We start from the raw sequence: 25,789 nt of genomic DNA, 5'->3' as shown, positions 1-25,789 counted from the left end.
TTGTTATCTCTTCTTATAGATGAGCTGTGTCATTTCTCTATTTTTTATGTTGGTGCATGTGCTCTGGCTAAAACAGACCTTTTCACAGCAGATACTGTGACAAGCCAAGGCAGGAGAAGCTCAGGTGTAAAAATAACGGCTGAATATTGAGTCACTGTCAATTTACAGGTGCACCTACCAGTTACTGAGCCATTATTAATTCCACCTGTGCTTCTCCTACTGGGAAATGTCAGAAAAAACCTCCTATTGCAGTCTCAATAAGATGGATTTATACAAAGGCGAAACACTCACTGACAGTCTGTGTAAAAAAAGGAACCACCTGGGCAATGAGTTCCACCTGTTGGTCCTTAACTTAGTTGAATGAGGTTTAACTTTTGCATACCTGAAGCTGCAGGTAATCAACACAACACAGGAGAATGTATGTGCAGGTAAAGACCAATTACACGAAAGTTGATAATTGCTGCTTTTATTTCACACTGAACACCTTAAGAGCAAAAATGTAGTTTCACTCTGATGTTAATATATTTTTGGAGGCCACTGTATATGCCTGTTGTATTAGAGGAGTTTTATTACTCTAATATACCACAAATAAAAACATTTTCACTGCACACAAACAAGCAAGCTGTTAGTATGTTGAGGTAATGTCGACTGGACGTTACAGTAGCATAATCCTGGGATGACATTCAGTAGCGGACAGATTCATATTCATTTACTGTACAAAAACACACAACAAGTACACAAAGACAAACGCCTCTTGGCATTTAAAGACAGCAGTGATTCTGGTTCTTATACAGTTTAATATTAATAGAAGATGACAACAAGTAAGTTTCAGTATCATTCATAAGAAATTATAGAGTCTGGAAGCTATCAGAGGTAAAACTGTTGTTAATTTTTATGCACACAGTCATTTGTGGGGTAATCGTGCTTTTTTAATTTCCCCACATATTTAGGTCAGTCATTACAGTAGAACACTGAAATATATTACTAAATAAACAAATTAAATATTAATTTAAAAACGTTAGGGACTGATGAAAACAATTCTTCACTTTTCTGCATAAATTATTAAAATGTTTACTCTGATAACTGCTGGGCTCAGTAAAGTGACAACATATGGCACAGATAACTGCTAATATAATATTCTTTAAAAGCACAGAGATGAGCTTATGTCTTAATTATGTCTTATGTCTTTAATTTGCATAAAATGCAAGTAAGTTTTTTAAACATGCGTTTGAGCAGCATGTTAATAAATAAGTTCACAGTCCAGACTCAGAAAGACTAAATCAGTTCTACAGTAGTTTGCATCAGCTACCAAGGCTCTGATGTTCTGTCACTATATAAGATGGATTGTATGAGCTGCTATGAGAAGCTTGCCTTTGGCCAACTGGTTCTTTAGTCAGAAAAAGTCTCTTCAGGGTCTGTTGGGAGCTTCCAGACACACTAGTCTGCTTCTTCTTCACTGCATCAAGCAGCTGGAACTTGGCAGGAAGTCCTGGACGTAGGTGACAGTCGCTTTAGAGAGGTAAGTCATGGTGCCGTAGCTTCCACTGGGGGCGCTGTCGTAGAAAAAGTTGCAGATTCCGGTTGCTGGATCCTTCTCAAGGAAATATTCACTGGCACTGTTTAATTTCTGGGGATGCAGAGATGCAACAGAGTCAACACATACACACATATAGGAACATTCGATGTATCTCTGCTATGAAAATGATTGTATTTGTTGAGTAAATGTTCTTATTCATTGTAATACTATATAACTGTGTGATGTGTGGATTCATGTGTGCTCAGTGATTTTCCATGAAGTGCTGAGGAACCAAGGTCTAACCTCCGTGCCTGCAGCGAATCAAAGATAACACATGTTTGACTTGTGCTTATGTGCCTGTAGAAAACCTGCACTGTTTCTCACTTTTGCCAGTCACTTGTTCAGACTGTGTTCTGAACGTTGATTCCTTGTGCAAGTAAAACTTTGCTTTGACTTGAGAGACGACTCTGTTTATTTGAAGAAGTCAGGACTCCACTGAAGAATTTTCCTGACACTGTCTTGCCATTATCTTGTCAGACAAGAACACGACTATTAAACTGATCAGAAAGAGCAGCTCCATTATTTGGACTGAAATCGGTCCGATCCAGCTAACGATGGAGGTGAAGATGCTCTCAAGTCACTTATGAGAAAAGCTGCAAACCTGTGTCACACCATGAAGATGATCCAGAAGAGCAGTTTCAATCACAGGCTGATTCCTCCAAGGTGCACGATTAACGCTACAGGGCGTCGTTTCTATTCGCCGCCATCAGACGGTTTAATGGGCAGCAATAAATACTAACCCTGCTGTACTCCATGTACAGGAAGTTAACGTTCTGAAAATGTTTGGTGGCAACATTGTTGGACTGGTAAGCCATAATGTTTTCAGAACTTTTTCCAGATGTTGATTTGTTGTCATGTAGCATTAATGGAACATTTTATAGGGAAAGTTCTGTTGTCAGAAACCTTTGGGAAACATTTTCTGACTGTTACATCGAATGTGCTTCCTTTGTTGTTGTAGAACATAATCTGACAGCATCCTCTGAAACTTAGAGCTTTCTGCATGAGTTCACAAACATTCTGCACACTGTACAATATTCACCTTAGAGATTTTCTACATTTTTGCACAGTGCATATTTTCTCTACTATATATTTTGCACATTACATATTACTAATATTTGTATTACCTCACACAAAGTCTTAAGTGTGGAGGAAAAATGACTCTTTCCCAGTATCGAGGTATTTCCTTGCAGCTATTAGCTGAAGACATCCCAGAATATCATGCAGGCTGCATCTGTCAACTACAGTCGCCTTAAATCAAGTTGTAGATTCACCTAAAACGATCCTACAGGTTATCACCTTTGACTCCTGTTCCTATTTGCTTCTCCCAAACTGAGGCTGGGAGCATTCAGGCCTCTCTGTCCCTAATATGACCCTGAGAAAGGCAGATGCTGCAAAGGAAGATACACAAAAGAGAGAGACAACTGCTGTAGGAAAAATATGGCTTGATTAAGATTAGATATTGTTCAGTCTGACGTTACGGAGTAGACAAGTTGTCTCCATGTGGGGCTCTAATGTAAATATGGCATTCCTCCCAACTCAGTATATACCCAAGGTGAAGAAAATCCTCAGAATTTATGCTGCCAGTGCCCACATCACTGTGTTGCTCGTTGTATCACTTCTCCTGATATCAGCAAACCTTATTCTCAACTTAAGCCATCTGAGTCTCCAGAGTGTCTCTGAATCTGTCTCCTAATTCGTCTCTCCACATCGCAGAATTCTTCAACATTAAGTACATTTTAGTATTTTTGTGAATAGTTGTGCCACAAACGTTCCATGTCCGTGTATGTTGGCTCTTGACTGTTATTGAAGCTTCTCTAACAGTGATCTCCTGCAAAGGATCAATAAAGCATCTATCTATCTTTCTAGTCGTACCTGGTCAGTAAGGAAAAGGTCATTGGCCAAATGCAGGATGCGATCCACGTGGATGATGCCACCGATGCTGTCCACGTCCACGTCGGCCACCAGACCCAGAACCATCACGGTCTCCACTAGCAGCTGCCGGTACTCTGGTTGAGGGACGTGGTTCAGGACCGACTCCACCTGCACTGCAAACTTGATCTCCCCAGCGGTCATCTACACAGAAAACACACAATTAAACACACGCATATATAAAGAAAGTCCCGAGTCCAGCCTCAGCAGCAAGTGTGCGAGATGCCACCTCTCTGGTGGTAGAAGAGGGCAACACGTATCCATCGATGGACAGGCCGTGGCACTTCTGCAGGATCTTCCACACCTTCTGGTAGAAACCCATCGGCACTCTATTGATGGCTCCGTCCAGCCTGCGTCTCCTCAACCACTGGCCTTGTCTCTCCTCCCAGTGCAGCTGTCCGTCTGCTGGACCAGGACCCACTGGAGACAGCATTCCACTGGGAGTGGAGGGGCTGCTGCAGCGCTGTGGTGAAGAAGATGCTGTTATAACATTTTTAATTAAGTGATTTTCAGCCTTATTTCCATGTACTTTACATGTTTAAATTATGTATGTATACTATTACTCTTCTCAGTCGTATCTGTCTCTACATCACAATCAATTGCAGTTTTTGCCACCACACATCCAGTTCAAGGCTGAAAACAACTGTACCTTGTTTACCTTGATTTATGATTGGCGGTGGCAGATACAGTGTCCTGACAAGAGTACTAGTATAATAAATACATGTAAATAAGTCTGAAATATTTATTGTAGAAGTGCTCTAAATGAGAGTTACAACACTTATCTACAGTTACAAAGTCCGTGCAGTTATTCATGCACACTGATGCAAACATACTTAAGGACAAGGCTGGCATTATTGTATACTTTAGTGTCATTTATTATTAAAAAGTAGTGTAAATGCACAAACACAGCACTGAATTTAGCTTACTAAGAAGAGCAGCAACTGCTTGATAAAGCCTCTGCCTCAACAAATTATTGTCTAAAACATTAAAGAACTATATTGTGCTATTAGCTTTATTATCATAAATTCACTGAACATTAGAAATATGGAACTGTTTCTCAGAACATGCTTAGTTTTATAAATTAAATTAAATTAGTAGGGTCAAATTTTTACTTCTTTATAAGTCAGACTAATTTCCATAATTAATCATACTGTAGTTTCTTAGCCTCAACATTTAATACAGTGAGGTTATACTGTATTTCATATAATTTTAATATTTATATTTAAATGATTAAAGTAAATTCACATAATAAATAACACTGTATGTTGACTTAACATGACTTTTTTATGCAGCCAAAAAAATCACAACTGTGTCTAAATTTGCATGAGGAAAATGTTCTTTAACAAGAAAAATGGTGAATCCAAAACAGAGTAACAGAAGAGGGATCCTTCTTCAGATTGTGCAGGAGATTTAATTCAAAATTACCTATATTTATTGCAACTAAATTCTTATGTCTCCTGTGCTTCTGTACACTCTGGTCTACTTGTTAATTTTTAAAGTTTTTAATGAAAATGGAGCTACAGATGCAGGTGACTTCAACACTACTTGTCAGTGGGATTACTTGTGTGATTTTGGTCTTTTTAGAACAATAGTTAACAATGAGGAGACAAAATAATGACATTCTTATCATTAAATAAGGAAAGTCTAGTAAGAAAAGTAAGAAAAAAATGTTTTTAGCATGACCTTGCTGGATGCATTCACACACAACCTAGGAAGCACAAAGCAGCAGCTGAGGTGAAATGGTTTACCGTGGAGCGAGGAGAGGTGACATTGCTATTCAAGGAAAGACCCCCACTGAAGATCTACAGGTGGAAATGGATGACAGGTGGGAGAGGACAGTTTGATATGGTTCACATGGTTCTCCTACTGCAGCCACACAGAGCATAAAAATCCAACAAAATCATTGTTGTACATCACTGATCACCAGAAAGAGCATTTTATAAGCAAACCATGCCAGTCCAAAATGCAACCACAAGCTATGAGCTGGAAAGAAAGTGGGCTACTTAAAAGCAGCTTAATCATTGATTTATATGGAATGGTTTGTAGAGAAGTTATGTTCCATGATACTTTCCTACTACAAAGAAAGAGAGAGCTAATGTGTGAAACACTGAGGAGTAGCAAAGAACGTTCTCCTACTGATATGGCATGATGTGAGAGTCGTCCCAGCTATGGAGGGTAACATGGCTCACAAAGCGTGAGGGAGTTATTAGCCGACGGTTCGGTTGTTTAGATCGAGTTAGAAACAGTCACATGCTAGATATTATCAAAATCAACCCACACTGACAGGATGAGAGTCATCCAGCTGTAAGCAAAAGCAAGAATGTTATTATTATTATATTAGATAGAACGACAGAACGATGGATAGAACGATAGATAGAACAATAGAACGATAGAACAATAGAACGATAGAACGATAGATAGATAGATAGATAATAGATAGATAGATAGATAGATAGATAATAGATAGATAGATAGATAGAATGACAGAATGATAGATAATAGAATGATAGAACGATAGAACGATAGATAGATAGATAGATAGATAGATAGATAGATAGATAGATAGATAGATAGATAGATAGATAGATAGATAGATAGATAGATAGATAGATAGATAGATAATAGATAGATAGATAGATAGAATGACAGAATGATAGATAATAGAATGATAGAACGATAGAACGATAGATAGATAGATAGATAGATAGATGATAGATAGATAGATAGATAGATAGATAGATAGATAGATAGATAGATAGATAGATAGATAGATAGATAGATAGATAGATAGATAGATAGATAGATAGATAGATAGATAGATAGATAGATAGATAGATAGATAGATAGATGCTTCCCACCTGTTTTATTTCACTCTTCAGCTTGTGTATTCCTGTGCGTTCAGTCTTGGTGGCTCCTGTGTGGCCCAGCTCATGGATGGAGATGGCAGGACTCGTGGCTGTGGACTGGACTGGACGCACTGAAGAAAAGAAACAAACAAAAACACCAGTGAAAATGTTATTTTAGATTCTAAACCTAAAACGTCAGTCAGAGATAATGGGCATCACAATGGTAGCTGTCACATTTACTTTCCAGTTAAAGTTTTCTTCACCAGGTTCTGTCCACAATTCTATAAAAGGAGTGTTTTCATTGTTCTTTCACACATAATGGACTGATCATGTGCTGCCTACTTTATATAAGAGGAACAGGTTGTTGTAATTGAGATTGAATGAAAAAATGTATTATGGCAAAAAGCACGCTACAAGAAAGGAATGCTGAGAAAACTGTTAATCATTTGTATTTTATACATATATGAATGTATATGCATGTTTATTTTAATGTATTTGCAATGTGACACTGTCCAATATTAAAATATAATTTTAGTTTTTGGCCAAATCAAGGTGAAGTTAATGCTAATGATTGTATATTTTCTGTGATAAGTATAAATAAACTAATTTTCTCATCTGAGTTGCATTAGCTGCAATACCAGCAGTGTAAACAGAAAGTCATAACATAAAACCATATTTATGCATTTTCTACTGAGCCATTCATGGCTTATAAAGAGTATTGTCAGGAAAGGAACATAAATCCCCAGCTCTTCAAAGCTAACCTCCTCTGAAGCAGGTTAGCTGTGCAACATAGGCTACCATGATGATCTAGGAGACTAAAAAAAGAGCCCATTATGAAAGAGACAGAGAGAGGAAAAATCTGTAAAAGTTACTTTCGGTTCATCAGATAGGTCCTAAGCCTGTATTTAAAATTCATATGAAAAGTGGATAAAAGCCTTTTGAGTGTAAGTGTTGCATAGCTATGCCTCCTTATATCTATTATAAAGGGTTGTTGCCAACATCTATGATTTTTATTTTGTCTGGTGTCAGCATCAATGTAACAGTTAATGATAAGGTGTAGAAGAGATTAGGACTTTTAAAAGTTAATGTCATCTTTCTGGGTTAGACCAATATAAACAGGATCCTGATTATTATCCAGATATTTGACAGTTAGCAGAGAGAATCCATGAACAAGATATTAAGATATTTCAGCCTGAAGCGACAGACTGGCACCTAAAAACAAGGCAAAATAAAAAAAAAAACTCACTACTTCTCTCCACCCCAAACTCTTTTCCACTGAGGATGTGATGCAGGAGGCTCTTCATGCTGAACGGACTCAGACTCATCAAACTCTCAGACGCCTCCTCCCCTGCAAACATATCACACGGGTTTCAGTTTCACTGTGGAGACACGAGTAGCTTGTGTTTATTCATCGCTGTCTGTTTTTCCTACCTGAACAGTGGAGACTGCGAGCCAGCTCAGTGGCCATCACCTGCATGATGAGTCCAATCCTGAGTCGGAGCATGTCGCCAAACAGAGCGGGCTGGGAGCGCACGTACATGGCCAGATAGACCATGATTTCCTACAAGAGAAACACACACAGTTCACAGCTGTAAGAAAAGTGTAACACAAGGGTTTGTATCAGTCAGAGAGGTCGCATGTTTACCTGAGTGAGAACAGCTATACTGATGTCCTGACCACTGGCTTCATAGATCAGAGTGTTCAGCTCTTCAGGAGGAAGTGGGCTGAGAAGAAACAGTGAGGAAGAAGAGACGGTTTATCATGAGTTCACTAATACAGCACAAAATCTCTTCAACTGCAACAGAGTTTTTTAAATTACTATAAAATCAGCTTACACTGTGATCACTCTCTCCCTGGGTTCAGGAGGTAAACCTACAGTCAGCTGCTTGTGATGGGAAATCAGGTCTGTGCAGGCCTGAAGAAAAGACATTACAGGTGGAATAAAATGATTAAAATGATCTCGTATGTACTGATAGTTTTAGACAGATTTCAGACAATTAAAAACAGATTTTATTTACTGTCATACATGAAGCTTTGCTGGTGACTGATCCAGATGATATATCAAGAACACTGTTAAATATAGAATAAAGTTAATATGTTTACTATTTCATATTTGAGACCCTGTTTAGATCAAGATGGATACTATACAGGTGAATAAAATATGAGTATGTGTGTGTTTTGACTGAAAGTGTTCTGGCTGAGAAGGAAAGCACTTTAGCTGGAGGAAAATGACAAACAAAATAAGAGAAGATTTTCTAGTGAAATCCTTCATTTTCAAATAAAATATAAACTGAACATATAAATGTCATTTGTAGTTGAGCTATTCATTGTGCTACAATGGAAAAATTGGCTATTTTTTCTATTTAATGTTGCACCACCTTTGAATGAGTTAAATTGTCATTACCATCACCGTCATTAAAACTAGTAGCTGTCAGAAAGTGTGAATAACTTTGAAAACAAATGTACTGCAGATTTCTTGACATGTATAATCAAAGAATCTACTAGTAGATTATGTCTCTAAAATACATCCAGAAGAATGAAGTGTTTTACTAGAATTTTAAAATGCTGTCCTAAAGAGAAGTTAGATGACATGGTGACATGCTGGATGATACTTTTGCCTGAGCAGGACACTCAGGGATCACTACTGGACCAAAAAGGGCACCAGGCATTTGCACAAATTTGGATTTTCTGACCAAATCTAGTCCAACATCTCATCCCTACATTGTGGTAAACATTAAGCCAATCCCAAGCTGCAAAACATCCTTTTCATCCTGATCAAAGAAGAGTATCAAGTATGGCTTATCATGAATCTGCTTAAATCCTAGTTAACAAGATCTGACCCGCAACCTGAGTTGGGTCAGGTCCAAATTATATTAGTCCCACTCTGTCAGTCGGTTGTGATGCCAGAAAATTTCTGATCTCAGAGGTAATCTGTCTAATACACAGAGGAAAATGTATTGCTACACTTTTCTAATACAGTTACATGTTAATTGGTGTCGTACTGCTGTCAGTGATGGTGTTTCTCTAGATCAGACTAAATATTCTCAGGTGTCTGTTTTTGCAAATATATCCAAGTTTTTTTCAGTTTTGTATCAGGTTACAATTTTAAGACACCTGGTAATAATGGTTATCTACAGCCACTCGTACTAACCCCATTAGTGTAAAAGCAGCCTCTAACTAGCTGCTAAGCTACTCTGCTGTTTGCTGTTATAAAAGCATGTTTTCTCACTGACCTCTGCGAGGACCTCCACTCTCTTGTGTAGTATCCCAGATATGTATCTGATGAGCCCCCACTCTTTGCAGGCTCCAGCTTGTACATAAAGCTCCTCCAGCAGACAGCGAACACTGACTCCACCCTGTCCAGGACCCGACAGCTCCACCGGCCAATCAGCTCCTCTGGTCACAAGAATCAAAACGCAACCCATTACAAAAAGCAACATAGTTTACTTATTAGCGTGTTGTAGTTTTGTTTCGTACTTCATAATGTAGAGGATGTAGAGGATGTCGGCCTGGTCCTGCAGAGTGGGACACTCCTTCAGCTGCTTCACCAGAGTTGCAAAGTCGGTGTTGCCCTGAGAGTCCCGAGGTAGGTGCAGGTCAGCAGCACTGTGGAGCTTGTGAGGGACATCAGTGTTACACAAACACACTTTAGAGCAACGTTGAATAGTGATGGTTGATCGAGGCTTTGCTGAAGCTTCGACACTTCATTCAAAACATGCTTCATTACTGGAGTCTTCAATGACACAGTGATCGAGCAGGACATCTAGTGGTCAATGAAATGAAATGAAATCGAGATGGATTGTTTTGGATTTGATTCGTCATGCACATTCCTGTTCAGCTACACTAGTTGATTGTATGGTTTCTAGCGGATACAGTAATAATAATAATAGTAATAATAATGACAATAATTACTGAAGGCCATGGCTCTTATTTGGCATGTCTGTCTGTAACACTATATACTCTTGACCTATATTTTTTAGTTCTGAAACATTTAAACATTGCTGCTACATTCATGAGGTGCCCTACAAATACAGACTGATGTAATTTTCACATGAGGCTGGTGTAAATACAGGTTATATTATGGCTTTTGGCACAGTATGCTTTAGGGTTCAGGTGATTCATTGACATTTGATGCACTTAATCGCTACTCAAGTGTGTCAAAACGTCCAAATGTACCACAGTGGTTCGATACATTTGCTTAATGAGCTACTGTACATGTGTCGCAGCCCCGGGTGTCGGAGGACCATCACTAATGCTGAAGTCACAAGAGACACATGGATGCTAGAGGAAAGATCTGATGCACCTACTTTTTGCTGCTTTGCATGTGGGCCGTGCTGAAGATGAGGAACTTCAAGAAGGTTGAGGGATCTGCGGAGTTTGTTCATGGCCGGAGTCACCGGAAGATACATGGAAGACTCTGAAACATACACACTAATTAATGAATTCATTTATGCCTGTAAACCTCCCTCTAAAAGAGCATGGCTTGCAGCTGCATTGCATTATAGACTATTGGGGCCTTCGCGAACAGATACATTTGTACGTTAATGTTGGGTGAACAAATGTCCTGATTTCCCTGATTTTTGTTAAAGTTGGATTGCTAATATAGCAGATGTATTTTTAGTTGCTTTTTTTCTAATACAGAAGAGACATTATTTCATTCATTATTTTTTAAATTTGTCATAATAAAGCATGTTGAGTAATCTCTGAGAAGCATAACTGAATTTGTGTCTTTGGTTATAGATAGTATTTGGTAATATAATAATTTCCTATCCATACAGAGGAGGCATACTGTAAATGTATTGAAATTATAAGGCATCTTTGAGTAAACTTTGACTATCATTTGAGCATCTCACTGCCGGCTGAGTGTCCTGATTTTCAGTAGTCAAGATATGGTCGCCCTACGTTAATGTCTTAAGAGGTTTAATTTCTTGTGCAATCTACATGTAACCAGCAGCTGAAGAGATTTAAATCAGCTGCAAAGACACAGTTTGAAATTATTTACAACAACCACTTTCTAATCAGAATAAGTATCAAACCAATCAGTACTTTTAAAGATCTTGTTGTCTTTGCTTTTCTTTTTTCTTTTGCTGAGACGGTAAGTGACTTTGCAGTTAAACAGTTTTATTTAGGTTCACTCCCTGTACGTACATCTCAGGTATTTTATCTGTACAAAAATCTAAAATGTTAAAGCAAACTACACACCCCTACTTGTAGATGAGGGTGAGTGATTGCATTCTTAATAACTCACTGGGCATGTTCAGGCCCTGGACTTGTGCCATCAGGGACAGGATGTCTCTTGTGGTGTGTTCGGCACTGAAGACGTGGTGCTGCCCCCTCTGGATGGGAGGAAGATGGCACTTGGTGGTGGTGCTGTGGAGGAGCTGGGTGAGGTAACGGTCAAACATGTCCTTTGAGCCTCCTGGAGTTAAACACGTACACATTTAGTTACTGATCAGGGTACTTAATCAAGCATTACGGAAATTTACACACACATTGTTTACTACCTGAATGCCCACATGTGTTATATTCCTCTCCATATTCGTCATCGTCTTCATCATACTCGTCCTCCAGTAAGCTGTCGTCGTTCTCCAGGAAGCTGAGACGAGTGTGGAATGAAGTGGTCTGGAAGCTGGAGAGGTCGGACATCTGCACCCTGTCGCAACATTCAGGAAAAGCACCCAGACATGCAAGAGAAGTAACGTATACAGCAGATATTTCAAAGATTTACTCTATGTTGGATGAAAATCTACTTCTCAGATGGATTATACATGAATATGAATGGAATTTATGAAAGCACTGTAGTGCTTATGAAAATATGAGCATTCTTATCCAAAAAATACAAGATCTTGACTCACTCTTAGATCAAACCAAAATGAAACTAATACTCCATATAGCACATATTTGAATGCAGATTTACTGTTTTCATTTCTAAACATTTAGCATTTTCCCCTGATGATTGATATATATGTTTTGATTGTTCTTAAATATAATTGTCATATTCTCCTTGATGTTTTTGAAATAGTGTCCACATGATGTCATACCAATAAAGCAAGCTAAATTAAAAAACAAACAGAAGTGAACTGATGGAAACAAACCTGGCTCCAGCAAAATAACCATCCTGTAGTTTCCTGAGGGTTGCTAGGATACACGGATCGATCGCATCGCCTTCTTCAACTGGACAAAAAAAGAAAATAAATGCCATTTACAGTATTCCCATCAAGATCACAGCTACATGCAAAACAACACATAATAAATACACTGTTAATTGTATTTCTCAGGATTCAGCAGTGTGACTTCTCATTTTCAGACACCTTTTTTGGCTAGATTGTTCTTTAATCCACCTTTATCATGTCTTAGTTATACTGAAAGCATAATCTGCATGAAATTTCTGCAAGCTGCTCTACAATAAATGTCAGAGGATTTCACACATCTAAACTTTTATAAACACTGAACACAACAAAGTTTAGTCAAGCCAGTCAGACAAACAGAAAATAATCATATACATATACTTCAAGTTAATACATTGCCTGTCCAAAAAAAAGGACGCTACTTGGATTTAACTAAGCAAATAGGTAAAGCCTTCCATTGATAATTACTGCAGCGATGAATATGTTTCAGCTGCAGCAACTAATTTAACCCTAGCTGATGCAGTGAGAAGCTTCTCATTTCTTAAACAACCATGTTGGAAGACACATCCTGTGGTCATGGAAAGGATGTTAATCTGTCTCAGATGGGTCAAATTACTGGCCTGCATCAAGCAAAGAAAACATCTAAGGAGATTTCTGAAACTACTAAAATCAGGTTAAGAACCATCCAACGCAATTATTAAAACCTGAAGGATAGTGGAGAACCATCATCTTGCAGGAACAAACTCTTAGATGATCATAGGAAATCAACAGCAGAACTCAGGGCTATGTTTAACAGTGAAAGTAAGAGCATTTCCACATGCACAGTGCAAAGGGAAGTCAAAGGATTGGGACTAAACAGCTGTAGCTCTAAGAAAACCGCTGATCATTGAATCTAATCAGAAAAAAAAGGCTTCAGTTTGCTAGGGAACATAAAGACTGGACTCTGGAGCAATGGAAGAAGGTCATGTGGTCTGATGAGTCCAGATTTACCCTGTTCCAAAGTGATGGGGGCATCAGGGTAAGAAGAGAGATGGATGAAGTGATGAACTCACCATGGCTAGTGTCTACCAGCCTGTGGGGGTTAGGGTTATGATCAGTGGAGGTTTTCTCCCCTGATGGGATGAGCATATTTCAAGATGATGATGCCAGGATTCATGGGGCTCACATTGAGAATGAGTGGATCAGGGAGTATGAGATGGATTGTCCTCCACAGAGTTCAGACCTCAGCCTCATTGAGAATCTTTGGGATGTTCTGGAGAAGACTTTGTGCATCGGTCCGACTCTCCCAAAATCAATATAAGATCTTGGTAGAAAATTAATGCATCTCTGGACAGAAATAAATGCTGTGACATTGCAGAAGATTATCAAAACAATGCCACAGCGACTGTGTGTCTTTCTCAGAGCTAAAGGCGGTCCAATGAAATATTAGAGTGCGCAACGTTTTTTTTTGGACAGGCAGTGTATAAACATTCAAATTTGTTCTGTATTTAACAGAAACTAAATAGAAACAGTGTACTCTATTATATTCTGTAGGGGACTGATGTGTTCTAGGTGTAGAGCTTCAGTACCCAGCATGCTGCGTGTGATGGGGAAAGTGAGAGTTGGTCGTCCTGTCATCCTCCAGCAGGAAGATAAATAGGCCAGCTCTGTTCGTAACATCTCCACAATCATCTGGTTGTCCAGTGCCAGATAGAAATGATGTTGATCCAGGAACTGAACCAGACGAGAAACAGACAGAGAGAAAGAAACAAAGATATGAAGCACTGCACATCACTACCTTCTTGTAGGTAGCGTTCGTTGTTGAGGTTATGAACACGACAACATCTCAAAACAGTTGTACCTGAGGGGTGAATATGTAAAAGCGATCTCTGATCTCATAGAATTTGGATGTTCCCAGGACTCCGATGTGTCTGTACGGCCTCCCACTCAGATTCAGCTTCTTGCAGTTGCCTGTGGTGGTGACATTAGATGTTACTCTTATTATTATCCACACGAGCACGGCTGTACATCAAGAAAAATCAGCGCTGGTTTACCCAGTCTGACATAGACGTGGCTCAGGATGCGAGCAGGCAGAACCCTGATAGGCAGAACTTCTGACATCGTCTGCACCGTGATCCCCAGATCCCCCAACATCTCCTGGATCTCCTCCGACTCTGCTAGAACACAAACTGACAGACACAGAGGGAAATGTGTCATATCCTGTCAACTTGAAGAAATACTGGATATAAACCAATCCTGACATCAAAACAACATCAGAAATCTTGGCCGCTGATGCTGACATTGACTGTCATGATACTTGTAAAGCTCTGAGTAGTTTATGTCCTCCAAGCAAAATAAAACGGCACAGCTGAGCCAAAGTACAGCTGAGGCTGAAGGAATTTAACCCATTATATTCCAGTCTCTAAACACTACTACTACTACTACAGCTAATAATAATAATTCTATTTGTATAGCCCCTTTTGAAAACAAACTTCACTGTTTTACAATTAAAAAAGTGTCAAATTAGACAAATAGTGCATTCAAATTAATGAACAAGATAAAATGGTTGGTCTTCTTTAAATCACCAACCTTGTACCACAACATCTGGCTTGAAGTTTGTAGAGAATCTCCTGTTGAGAGGATCTATCTCTCCCGGTGCTAAAAAGCCCTTAACACAGAAAAAAAAAGGAAGACAGACAGTGAGAATTATTAAGGGTCAGTGATTTTTCTGTATATTTAACATACATTTATAAAAGAAATGAAACCTGTATGGTTCCATTGGGTATGTTCGAATATCTATACTTTCATAATATATAAAATGCCAGAAAAAGATGTAGTATGTCCTAATACATCATCAAATGTAGTATGCCAAAAACACCAGGACATCCTGGATGTAACAGCTGGTTGGATTTTGCAGTTTGGAAGCCAGCATGCTTTCCTGGCCCTTTGGAAACACTATCCTCTGTGCAGCTACGTCACATATATGTCTCTTGTAGAAGAATAAACAAGCTTGAACCAAGACATAGAGCTGCTCATTCTGCACTACAAACTGTGACTTTTGAAGTTTAAGTGCATTATTATTACAAATCCCAACAGTGCATATACTGCACGAAACAGTCCGTACTTTGTGGCTGCAGCTGCAGTACATACTTAAAGCAAAAATAAAAAATATATAATCTGGAACACAATCATTGTTTACTAGAAACATCTTTCAGTGCCCTTAGTCCTCAGCTACAATACAAAACCTGCATTATCTATTGCTGTGACAGAAACAGTCATAAACTGTTTTCAAGTGTTGCAAGCTTCTGTATAAGAGTCCTGCTGGTACCTCAGCCAGAAGGCAGCCCAGGATGTAGAGCGATTGTCCCCACATGTGTGGCAGCTGCCCCATGGCCACCCTGTCCACAGTGTGAGGATTACTGTACTCCTCCTCCACCTGTAAAACACAAAATATGTTCTCATACTGAAGTGGAAAAAGTGCTAACAGTCTCTAATTAACACTACACCTTAATCCAAGCTGGTTAGGACTTAATAGGCAAATTAAAATTTTACCATGATGTTGTTGCTTGCTTATTTTTAGCTTGGATAAAAACAGAAAATTAACAATAAAGACTTTGTAAATTTTTAAAAAAAAAAACTTAAGTCAAAAAGAATAAAATAATTAAAGAAATAATCAAATAATTCATGGCAGATATTGTTTATCCCACCATTTTTATCATTTCAAGTCAATACAACAGTTTAATTATTGTTAAGTGTTTTTAAACCTAAGAAAAAGAGACTATAGTGTCAGACAGTTAAATGATTATCAGCCTGGCTAATTATAAGATCCGATATTTAGCATACTTACATATTTTGACTGATAAAACTGATGAATTTAAAAACACACTACTTTGGCTCTAAAGCAGCTCTATCTGATTGGTTACATACCACTAATAGCAGTCTAACAAAACTGCAGGATAAACTTTAAATGTTCCATTGTAATTACAAGTATGTAAAACACAAGAAAACAAAGGCACTCGAATGAAGTTCTGTGTTGGAGTTTGAGTTACTCTAAATTTTGACAAGATGTTCATTTTTGATGCACATGTATGTCAAATATCGGTGTCTTTGATTACTAATAATCAGTTTTAGCCCTCAGAAACACATCGGTCGATCCCTTTTAAAAAAATAAATAAATAAAAAATGTGTGGAAGTGGGGTACCTTTTCACGTGGTACAGAATAAAGTTCCGGCACCAGTTTGATGCCGTTCTTCCCTCTGATCAAAATGCCCTCCAGAGCCTCACGGTATTCTTGCACCTGGAGAAGCACACAACCACTTTATTAATATAACTGCATCAGAAATCATTCAAAGTGAGTGTGTGATGTCTGTGAGAATGCTGCTCGAGCTGCAAGTGGACGAGTGTGTTTGCTTTTATTACCTGCACAAGATCTCCAGCAAAGATGCCGTCCAAGATGAGGTAAGTCCAGAACACAGGCCACTCACATTCGATGTTCTCAAACAGCTTCAGCTCTGCAGGATCGTAGTGCAGCCGAGATGGATCCTGGTGAGACAAACCAGGAACTCAAATTATTCAGTACATTACTATTGTACAATTTAAAAAACTTCTACTGAATTACATCTATTCAAAAAGTGCACTTCCTCTCTCACATCATTCCTCATTTGTTTGTTTATATCCAACATTGTATCCAACAGAATCAGATTTTCAACACGCAGAATATATCACCTCTTTAGGACAACGATATCCATCCCTGATGAAGCGACAGCAGCCATAGCGACCCTGAAATAAACCCAAAGACTGGAAAGTTTAGTATGCTGATCAACTTAGTACAGTTAGAAAGTATGGTATAAAATACCGAGTTGCAAAGTTTTTCTGTGTAAAATTGTCCAGGCTACTTAAACCGTACCTGCAGTTTGCTTATAATTTCCGACTTAGTGATGGCCACCAGGTCAGCGTCCTCCACAGCAAAAGCAGGGAAGGAAATGACAGAAAGCAGACCGGCATCTATCTCCTTTGACGTCGAGGCTCTCGGCAACATAGAGCACAAGATGGACTGGAGGGAAACACACAGACGTGCTGAGCAGAAGGAAGATGAGTGGAGATAACTGGAGGACAAATCAGCTTTACCTGACAGTGTTCTACTTCATCTGGCAAAACATGGATGACTGACTTCGGTCCTCCATGAGCTCCAAACAGATCCAGCTCATCTATGGCCTCCAGAGCTGCCTGCAAGATCATACAAACACGCAGAGATCAGTTCATATATCCGTGCACCAATACACGTTTATACAACATCTTCTTCTTTTGGTCTGTACTCTATAGTGCAATATATTGTAAATGGGGTAAATAATAAAAGGAATATGTGTCTTCTGTACCTTTGCCATTCCTACAGAGCTGCCATTGAGTTCAGGGATTCCCTGGTTGGTCTTGTCACCACGCTCCCACATCCCATAATCCTACAGGGGCAAAAAGGTCATGACATAATTTTTCTTTATTGCACCACTTGGATATTGTCACACTGTAAGATTTGAAAATAAATTACAATCAAAATCAAGGCAACAAAACCAGCTTGTGTTCACTTTTTTAATCCACACAGTCTTCATTCATATCGCATACATTACCCAGAATTCAGTCCAACTCACGCAGTTGAGTAGCAGATTGTGGTGTGTTATGCTATTAGCAGCAAATGCACAGATTTCTACCTCTTCCTCTCTGAAAACCAGCATTCCAAACAAATCTCTGAGACTGTTGCTCACCGCTACTTTATAGGCTGCCTCGATGTAGAAGACCAAGTTTTGGATAAAGGCCACCTCATCCATGTTGGAGATGATACGAAGACCTGTGTAACAACACGACAAACTCAGCAACCAACTCTTGTTTAAGGGATATGTTCAGGTAGAACACAAAGGCAGAGAGGAAAACAGTACATATAAGCATCATTCTGCACTCTGCTGTACCTGAGGCTGTCATCTGAGCCAGCATCAGCAGGTAAATGGAGGTGGCGTCCACCTGGAGGTGACCCCACTGGTCATCTCTGACCACCGTGGCACAGGTGGGAGTATCGTATTTGGCATGCAGGCAATCCTTTGTACTCTGGGTGTGTTTGAATTTCTCCACCTTGGCCACCTGAAGACACAAGACCAAATACTCAGTGGTTGAAAACTTCCAAAAACATACTGAGCAGGACAACGATAGAGAGCTGACAATAGATGAAAAGCCAGAAGCCATGAACTTTGGCTACTCTTTATTTTCAGTTAATTTGAAAATTATTGACTCAATTAGCTGCTCTATCAAATCTATAAAAGGTCAAATATTTCCCAGTGCCCAAAGTGACCTCATCATGTATCTTGTCTTGTACGTCTAGTAGCTGAAATCAGGGTTTTCTGTGCATGGAAAAATTTTTGGGGCCCCTGAATAAAAACAACCCAACTTTGTTAATTAAAGTTTCATTTACTTATGTGTAATAGACATTGTGTTGCTCGAATAACATCAAAAATAACAGGAAACTACACAGATTTCTATCAAATAAATGAACACATACTAATTTCCTGTATTGTATAAGCTTCTATCATGCTTCCTGTCCTGTGTAATCACCCTAAAGGCCAATTCTGAGGCAGAGAAACAGCCTGTTTAAATACCACAATACTCTTGATAACACACTGTGACTTCTCGGAAGCAGAACACAGACTGATCAGAGCTTCTACATGTTCACATGTGCAAACACGTGAACATGTAAATATTCAAAGTGACAACACCATGTCTTACCTGTCTCATCATGCACTGCAGAAGTCCCTGCATCAGCTTCACCACACTCTGCCAACAAACAAGGAGAGTAAACATTAAAAAAATCTAACAAACCATCACTATAATCCAATTTACTTTCTATGTTTAGTCCAGCAGGCTGTTATTTGGTGAATGTGTGAAGACAGACAGGAAAGACTATGACTATCTCTCATGTGGCTGTATTTAATTACACATTTTCCATGAACACTGTCAATCAATCAAACTTTATTTATAGCACTTCTCATACAAGTAAAATGCAACAAAAAGTGCTTTACAACAGTTAAAAACAGATTGTCAGGCTAACTGCCAGATTGTCGGGCTAACTATCAGTCTAACTGTCATGCTAACTGTGAAGCTAGCTGTCAGAATGTCAGCCTAACGATCAGGCTAACTGTCAGATTGTCGGGCTAATTGTCAGGCTAGCTGCCAGACTGTCGGGCTAATTGTCAGGCTAGCTGCCAGATTGTCGGGCTAACTATCAAGCTAACTGTCATGCTAACTGTGAAGCTAGCTGTCAGAATGTCAGGCTAACTATCAGGCTAACTGTCAGATTGTCAGGCTAGCTGTCCTGCTAACTGTCCGATTGTCAGGCTAATAGTGATGTTACGAGATGTGCCGAGGCTTCGAAGCGTGTGCCGAGCTATGGAGGGGGCGTGTCCACGAAGCTCGTATCGAGGCTTGCTTCATTTAGGGGAGGAGCCAAAAATGATGACGTTCGAAGCCTCGCAAGCCGGTCGTACCGCGTGACTGGTTCAGGAAGTGGTTCGCAGGTGACGTGCAATTCAAAATATAAGGTGCAGCGAAACGCAATGGATTCCCGGTTCACATTTGTTGGCTTTTTACCTGCTGTATCTTTGCATTCAATCGGTTTGAGATTCTTTTTTTATAGAACCAGCCAGAAAGAGAAGATTCTCCCCTGTCTGGAAACACTTTGACCTGATTTCTCCTAATAAAGTAGGCACATAACAAATGAAGTGTAATATGAATAACTGTGACAACACCACACACCGCTTGTTCTAATTTCTTTTTTTTCTGGTATTTTAAAAGGTGAAGTGTCTGTTGTGTTCTAAGGCGCTAGAAAAATATTGTCCAAAAAAAGAAGCCACCTGAATCCCAGCACTGTGGAAAAATTGATATTTTTGAATAAAAACAAATAAAATGTTGTCCCTACTTTTGTTTTGCAGGTTGTCACTGGTACCACACGCAGTCACAAAACAAGAAGTAGCAAAAGCACAATAAATTTCATTTATATCCCTTATTACATTTAAAAGTATCTAAGCACTTTACAGAAAGCCAGAACCTGACATCAATCAAGCAGTCAAGCTACAAATCTCAAATCTCCCTCCAGTTTGTTTCCATTTCCCCCTCTGTTCCTGCTATCAGGAAAAGCAGACACTATATTAACTATATTACTTGTTTATTGGCATTATCATTTAAACACAATTCACAGCTTCACATAGCAAAGCTAGTGTGTCATTATAGGCACTTTGCCTGTTTTACTTTTATTTGTCCAGTTGATGGCGCAGTAGAGCAAATGAAGCACCATGAAGCTTCAAACCATGAGTGAACCAGTTGGATGGAAAACCTCAATGCTTCATGAAGCTTCATCTCGCCATCACTACAGGCTAACTGTCATGCTAACTATTATGTTAACTGTCATGCTAGCTGTCAGAGTCTGTTAAAGTCACATTTGATTGTTTTTTAACTCTGAACCCCAAAAACCTGCTGCTGGGTTTAAAAAAGAACTCACCAAATTACAGAAGGATTTGTGTGATTTTTAACTTTTTATCTGTTTCATAAGTAAAATAAAACAAATTCATTTTATTCTGTGTCTCATTTATAGACGAGCAACAAATAAACGGTTTGCTTCTACCAGGTTCTATAGAGTCTGAAGGTTCTGAGCTCCTCAACACAGCTGGACCGTTTAAAGGACCAGACGGTTCAACATTTCTTCTGATTCTTCCAGTGGTTTTAGCTCTGTTTGTGTCTTAATAATACTTTAGTTTCATCAAGTGGTGTTACTTAATACAATTAGAGTAAAAACAACTGAATAACTTCATGACAAGAGCAAACATGCCTGAAACAATAACTGCAATTTAACATTTTATTACTGAATAAACATGAAATTTATTAAATGTATCAAATTACTTTTAGTTATTAAACCTATAAATACCTCAAAGTTACAAGAGCTAAAATTAGTGTTTTTATTTTGCTTTCTTACTTTGACAAAAATGTCAGTTATGTCATTTGTAATACACATGAATAAAGTGCAAACTTCCAACTGTGTGAAGCTGTTACCAGCAATTTTAGAAAATACATTTTTACCCAATTGCATTCCTTTGTTTTTTATTTTACAAAAGAAATTGATTATATATTAATGATTTCAGTAAGCCAGCTAATTAACTTTTTTAAGCATACAAACAATAAACATAAAAAATAACAAATATTGTCAGAAAATGAAAAGAAGACAAAAAAAAACAAAAACTGACATAATTATTCACAGTTGTGGCAGTTAAGCAAGCCTAGTAATTGCTGAATTTGATCAAACTACATATTTCCCTGCAGTTCGTGGGTTTTAATATGAATTTGTGGATGAGATGATTTGTTTTAGATTATGCAATAATACAGCCTACATTTGTGTAAACTAAACAAATGAGAATGAGACACTGAAAGCTTTTCCAGCTTTGTTATTCTGTTGAATCTGACAGAACAAACAGGCGCTGCTGTACACATTAACCCTGTCCCAAACACACCTGCTCCAGTTCGTAGGCTTTGGCCTTGTCTTCATCGCGGTCTGCGTTCTTGCGGTAGGCCATGCCGAGCCCCCACACAGCCAGGACGCTGTAAACATTATCCCTGACCCAGGCATCCTTCTTCTGGGTGCTGGCAGGGAGAAGTCCTGTCACTGGGTTCTGAGACAAAGACATACACAAGAGTTAAATCTACTGCAAAGGCAAGGAGGACATGATCACCTCACATTTAAAATCACACTTCTACAGTTTGTTTGATGCAAAAATCATCGTAAACTGACTTTTTACTGACCAGTTGCCATTATTCAGAAAAAATGTGACACTAAATGAAAACTTCCATGACTTTCAAGTGACTCGTATGACTTTTCACCATTTTCTAAGAATCGATTTACGAGGCCATTAGTTTCTTCATTAATTTCATTATTGATTTGTTTGTGAAACTGCTGGAGAACATAGTTTTCAATGTCGAATCACAAAATTCCCAGAGTTGAAATTGACATCTTCACATTCAGTCTAACAAACCAAAACCTAAAGATATTCAGTGTGAAGGGTTCAAGGTTCTTTATTGTCATATCAGCACACATATTCACATGAGATGGCCTGAAATTAGTAATTTATCAATAAATTGGCCCTAGAATTGGCCCCTAAATCACTAAAGGTGGGCTTTTGTTAATCACTGCTAAGAACTACTGCTGGGTTTGTTTCGACAATAAATCCTGCTGCCCTCGAATGCTGACTTCTCTTGGTGATTTTTTGAAGATCCTTAATGTTTTAACACAGTCAAATCTTAGACCCCAGCCCTTGATTTGGGACTTACAGTAGTTTCCACTTCATCAACTGCTGTGCGCCGCTATCGTAAAGATGTATAAGACAATGAAAAGCAGCATTTAAGAAGCTGAGCATTGCATTGGTTTGGCATTTTTGTTGGCAAAATGATCCAAAATTTTCACAATAGTGACCAATTAATTTTCTAATGAACCTACTAATACCAACTCTAAATCATTTGACCTTGATTATGATTTACTGTGAACAGTGTATTATTATTATTATTATTGTTATTTCCTAGAAAGAACATGATTGAAAATGATTAAAGATAAGACAGGAAAGGGCAGCTCTTATTGGTTGTGATGCAAGTTAAATATTTTAGAAGTTGCTGTCTATACCTATGAAAGTAAATGTCATTTTAAGTTATAAGTTAAGTATTTATAACACAGCAGTTGCCATAGTTTCAGTCTCAGCTGTTGTGGAGGAGCTTTCATTGTGCCTCCCCTCCCCTGATATTAAACCTACACTCTGACATATGTTCTGTGCATGGAAAGTTGGCACATTTCCATCAGCTGTGTTCCCTCTCGGTCACACTTTCAAATTAGACAGCAGTTGACTGTGGCTCTGTCCACTCAAGAACTGATAGATAAAGGTGCATAGTTTACTGGTCCTCAGCCCGTTCCAGGGCCTGAACTTTGCTCACACTTTGTTTATTTCTATACAGATCAGCCAAGTTGAACCTTAACCCGTAGGAGCTAGAAAACATCCGCCGATCTACAACATTTCTGCAGGACAAAAAAGGATCTGATTACAAAAATACAAAACAAGATGAAGCTTAAAGTGTCCCTGCATGCAAATATAAAAATGCAAAGCACAGTTACACAAGCAAACTGCACCACACTTTGAGCCTATTGTGTACTTGCACTTTCTGTTACTTTCTATTTTAGCTCCACTACATTTTGGAGGAAGTTACTGTACTCCACTAAAAGCTTAACAAAGGTCAGCCCCGGCTAGAGCAAAAAACAAACAAAAAAAGGCGTTGGTCCACATTCTTGAAGAAAGTATTTCAAAGAAAATAGACTCCTGGGCTGCAAAAGCAACAGTTGTGGGTCGTTTCTTTACCATTTACATGAATAATACATTCACCAACATGTTTCAAAACAGCAGTAGCTCAGCTACAACAACGTATATTTTTCTTCTGTAATGATTGTTAATGCAAAATATATTAAACAAAATTCATTAAGATAGCAGTTAGTATGTAAAGTAGTTCAGATATTTCCAGCTGAAACATGCAAAACTGCATTGACACTGTAATGTATGAATAATTATAATCCGAGTCTACTTTACTTATTATTCTGATATGACTTATGGAGCATAATATGTGCTTTAATCTGTGGAATTTTGGGTGCAGTTTGATGCAAATTCGATTAATTTTAAAATCAGGATCTTAGTTTTTGCACTAGTCTCTGCTCTGTATGTGTGCATTTTAAAAGCAGGATCTTTACTTTCTTTTAGGGAAAATAACCCATTTTTTGCACCAGTCTCTGCTCTGTATATCTGGACTCACCTGGTGACACAGGATCGTCTCTTGGACCAGCCTGGCATAACCGTCCAGCCTCACTCCTGAGTTACTGCGGCTCCTCATCCTCTCCGATCACTGAAACCGACAAGTTAGACCTCACCGAGTCTGTTTATTTACCTCCATGCAGAAAATCTACATACACAAATCTACATTTAGCTGCTTGACTCACCAGGTTGCAAATCATCCTTGCAGTTCCTGATCTCAGCTAAAGCTCGTTAGCCGAGTAGCATCCAGCTGTTTACTGATTCCATGTAGCTTCAAGCTCGCAGCCTGTTTTCACACACAGATCCAGATGTGTGCAGCAGTACTGGATATGAAGTGTCACTTATCACAGACGACAATCTGTGAGGTTTCACAGTACGGAAGGGACGTATGTGAGCAACTGTACCTCCATCCTGTACAAAAAAACACATTATGTTCCTCTGATCTCATTATTGGACAACAGGGGGAGCCAGATGACCTCTTTTCCTCCCTTCTAACCACAATGTAAACAGGAAACAAGTTCAAGTTTATTTATATCCGCTTCTTTCTTGGAAATTTAGCCTTTAAGGAGTAATAAGAAAAATGAGAAGAAAATAATAAGAAGAGCAAATAACTGACTGTAAACATAATAAATAAGAAGAGTAGAAGTTTAGGGTTATTATGTAAGCACATGTGAGCAGCATCTAAATGCAGGAGCTGTCTGTGGACAAACTAATCCTGCCTCACTGTTGGGTTGTTCCTAAATGCAAAGTATCAAGCAGTGAATTTAAATGAATTTGAGTCAAAGCTACCACTGAAATGCAGTGTTGCAGATGTAAAAAGAGAATTAAACTGCAAATAATACTGTATATATACATTTACTTTCACAGGTGGGTCAATATGTAATTGAGGGACTTTTAAAGTCCGTGGGATATATCTTGCATAGATTTTTATTAAAAGTTAAAAAAAAAAGTTTTTTATGTTCATTATTAACGTGTTTTTGCAAATTACATATTTTTTATTATGGAAACAATCACTTAATAATAAAAAATGACTGGATATCACTAAAATGTCAACTAAATAACTGTCTGAATTTAATAACAACCATCTTCTAATGAGCTAAACAATAATAAAAGGAGCTTATTCAAGAACCAAACAAAAACATCCATGATTTTCAGTTATTATAGAAATCTGTAGAGTGGCTCATATGACGTTTCACCATTTTCAAGAATCAATTCATGAAGCAATTAGTTTCTTAATTAATTTATCGATTTGTTAATGAAACTGTCGGAGAACAAAATTTTCAATTTCCCAAGTAAATAAAGTACAGTAAAGATACCCTGTTGTGGAAATTCTACAAAAAGCAAATTCACAAACAGGAAGTGTCCATCAGAGCTATCTAATGCAATGAATCATATGTATGCATGTCTCCCAAAGACAAGAACAAAAGATGTTAGGCAACACTCATTCTTACAGGGAAGTTTGTCTCT

The 25,789-nt window shown here is 38.5% G+C and overlaps 1 protein-coding gene across 4 annotated transcripts; it reads right to left on the bottom strand.

The window, feature by feature from the left end:
• Positions 1-450: 450 nt before the first annotated feature.
• Positions 451-24,763, bottom strand: phka2 (phosphorylase kinase, alpha 2 (liver)). 4 transcript variants are annotated; one of them, XM_023268373.3, is made up of 33 exons: positions 24,508-24,763; positions 24,324-24,413; positions 21,995-22,153; positions 19,224-19,271; positions 18,416-18,584; positions 18,215-18,297; positions 17,834-17,914; positions 17,586-17,684; positions 17,365-17,511; positions 17,184-17,237; positions 16,878-17,000; positions 16,660-16,755; positions 15,787-15,894; positions 15,048-15,126; positions 14,513-14,647; positions 14,320-14,429; positions 14,048-14,192; positions 12,447-12,525; positions 11,856-12,004; positions 11,600-11,770; positions 10,659-10,768; positions 9,829-9,965; positions 9,585-9,747; positions 8,187-8,266; positions 7,997-8,075; positions 7,783-7,912; positions 7,598-7,699; positions 6,364-6,482; positions 5,784-5,807; positions 5,254-5,307; positions 3,735-3,968; positions 3,449-3,649; positions 451-1,627 (listed from the first exon to the last, which is right to left on the bottom strand). In XM_023268373.3, exons 2-33 carry the CDS (start codon positions 24,399-24,401, stop codon positions 1,454-1,456), a joined length of 3,720 nt encoding a protein of 1,239 aa, XP_023124141.2. In that variant the 5' UTR covers positions 24,402-24,413; positions 24,508-24,763; the 3' UTR covers positions 451-1,453. The 4 variants fall into 4 exon arrangements, with proteins under 4 accessions (XP_023124141.2, XP_023124144.2, XP_023124142.2 ...); XM_023268376.3 differs by lacking the exon at positions 5,254-5,307; XM_023268374.3 differs by lacking the exon at positions 5,784-5,807 and having other exon boundaries at positions 24,508-24,762.
• Positions 24,764-25,789: the final 1,026 nt, after the last annotated feature.

This window comes from Amphiprion ocellaris, chromosome 1, assembly GCF_022539595.1.
Source record: "Amphiprion ocellaris isolate individual 3 ecotype Okinawa chromosome 1, ASM2253959v1, whole genome shotgun sequence".
NCBI lineage: Eukaryota > Metazoa > Chordata > Actinopteri > Pomacentridae > Amphiprion > Amphiprion ocellaris.
The sequence above is the reverse complement of the archived record's forward strand: the minus strand, read 5'-3'. Positions and strand labels throughout refer to the sequence as shown.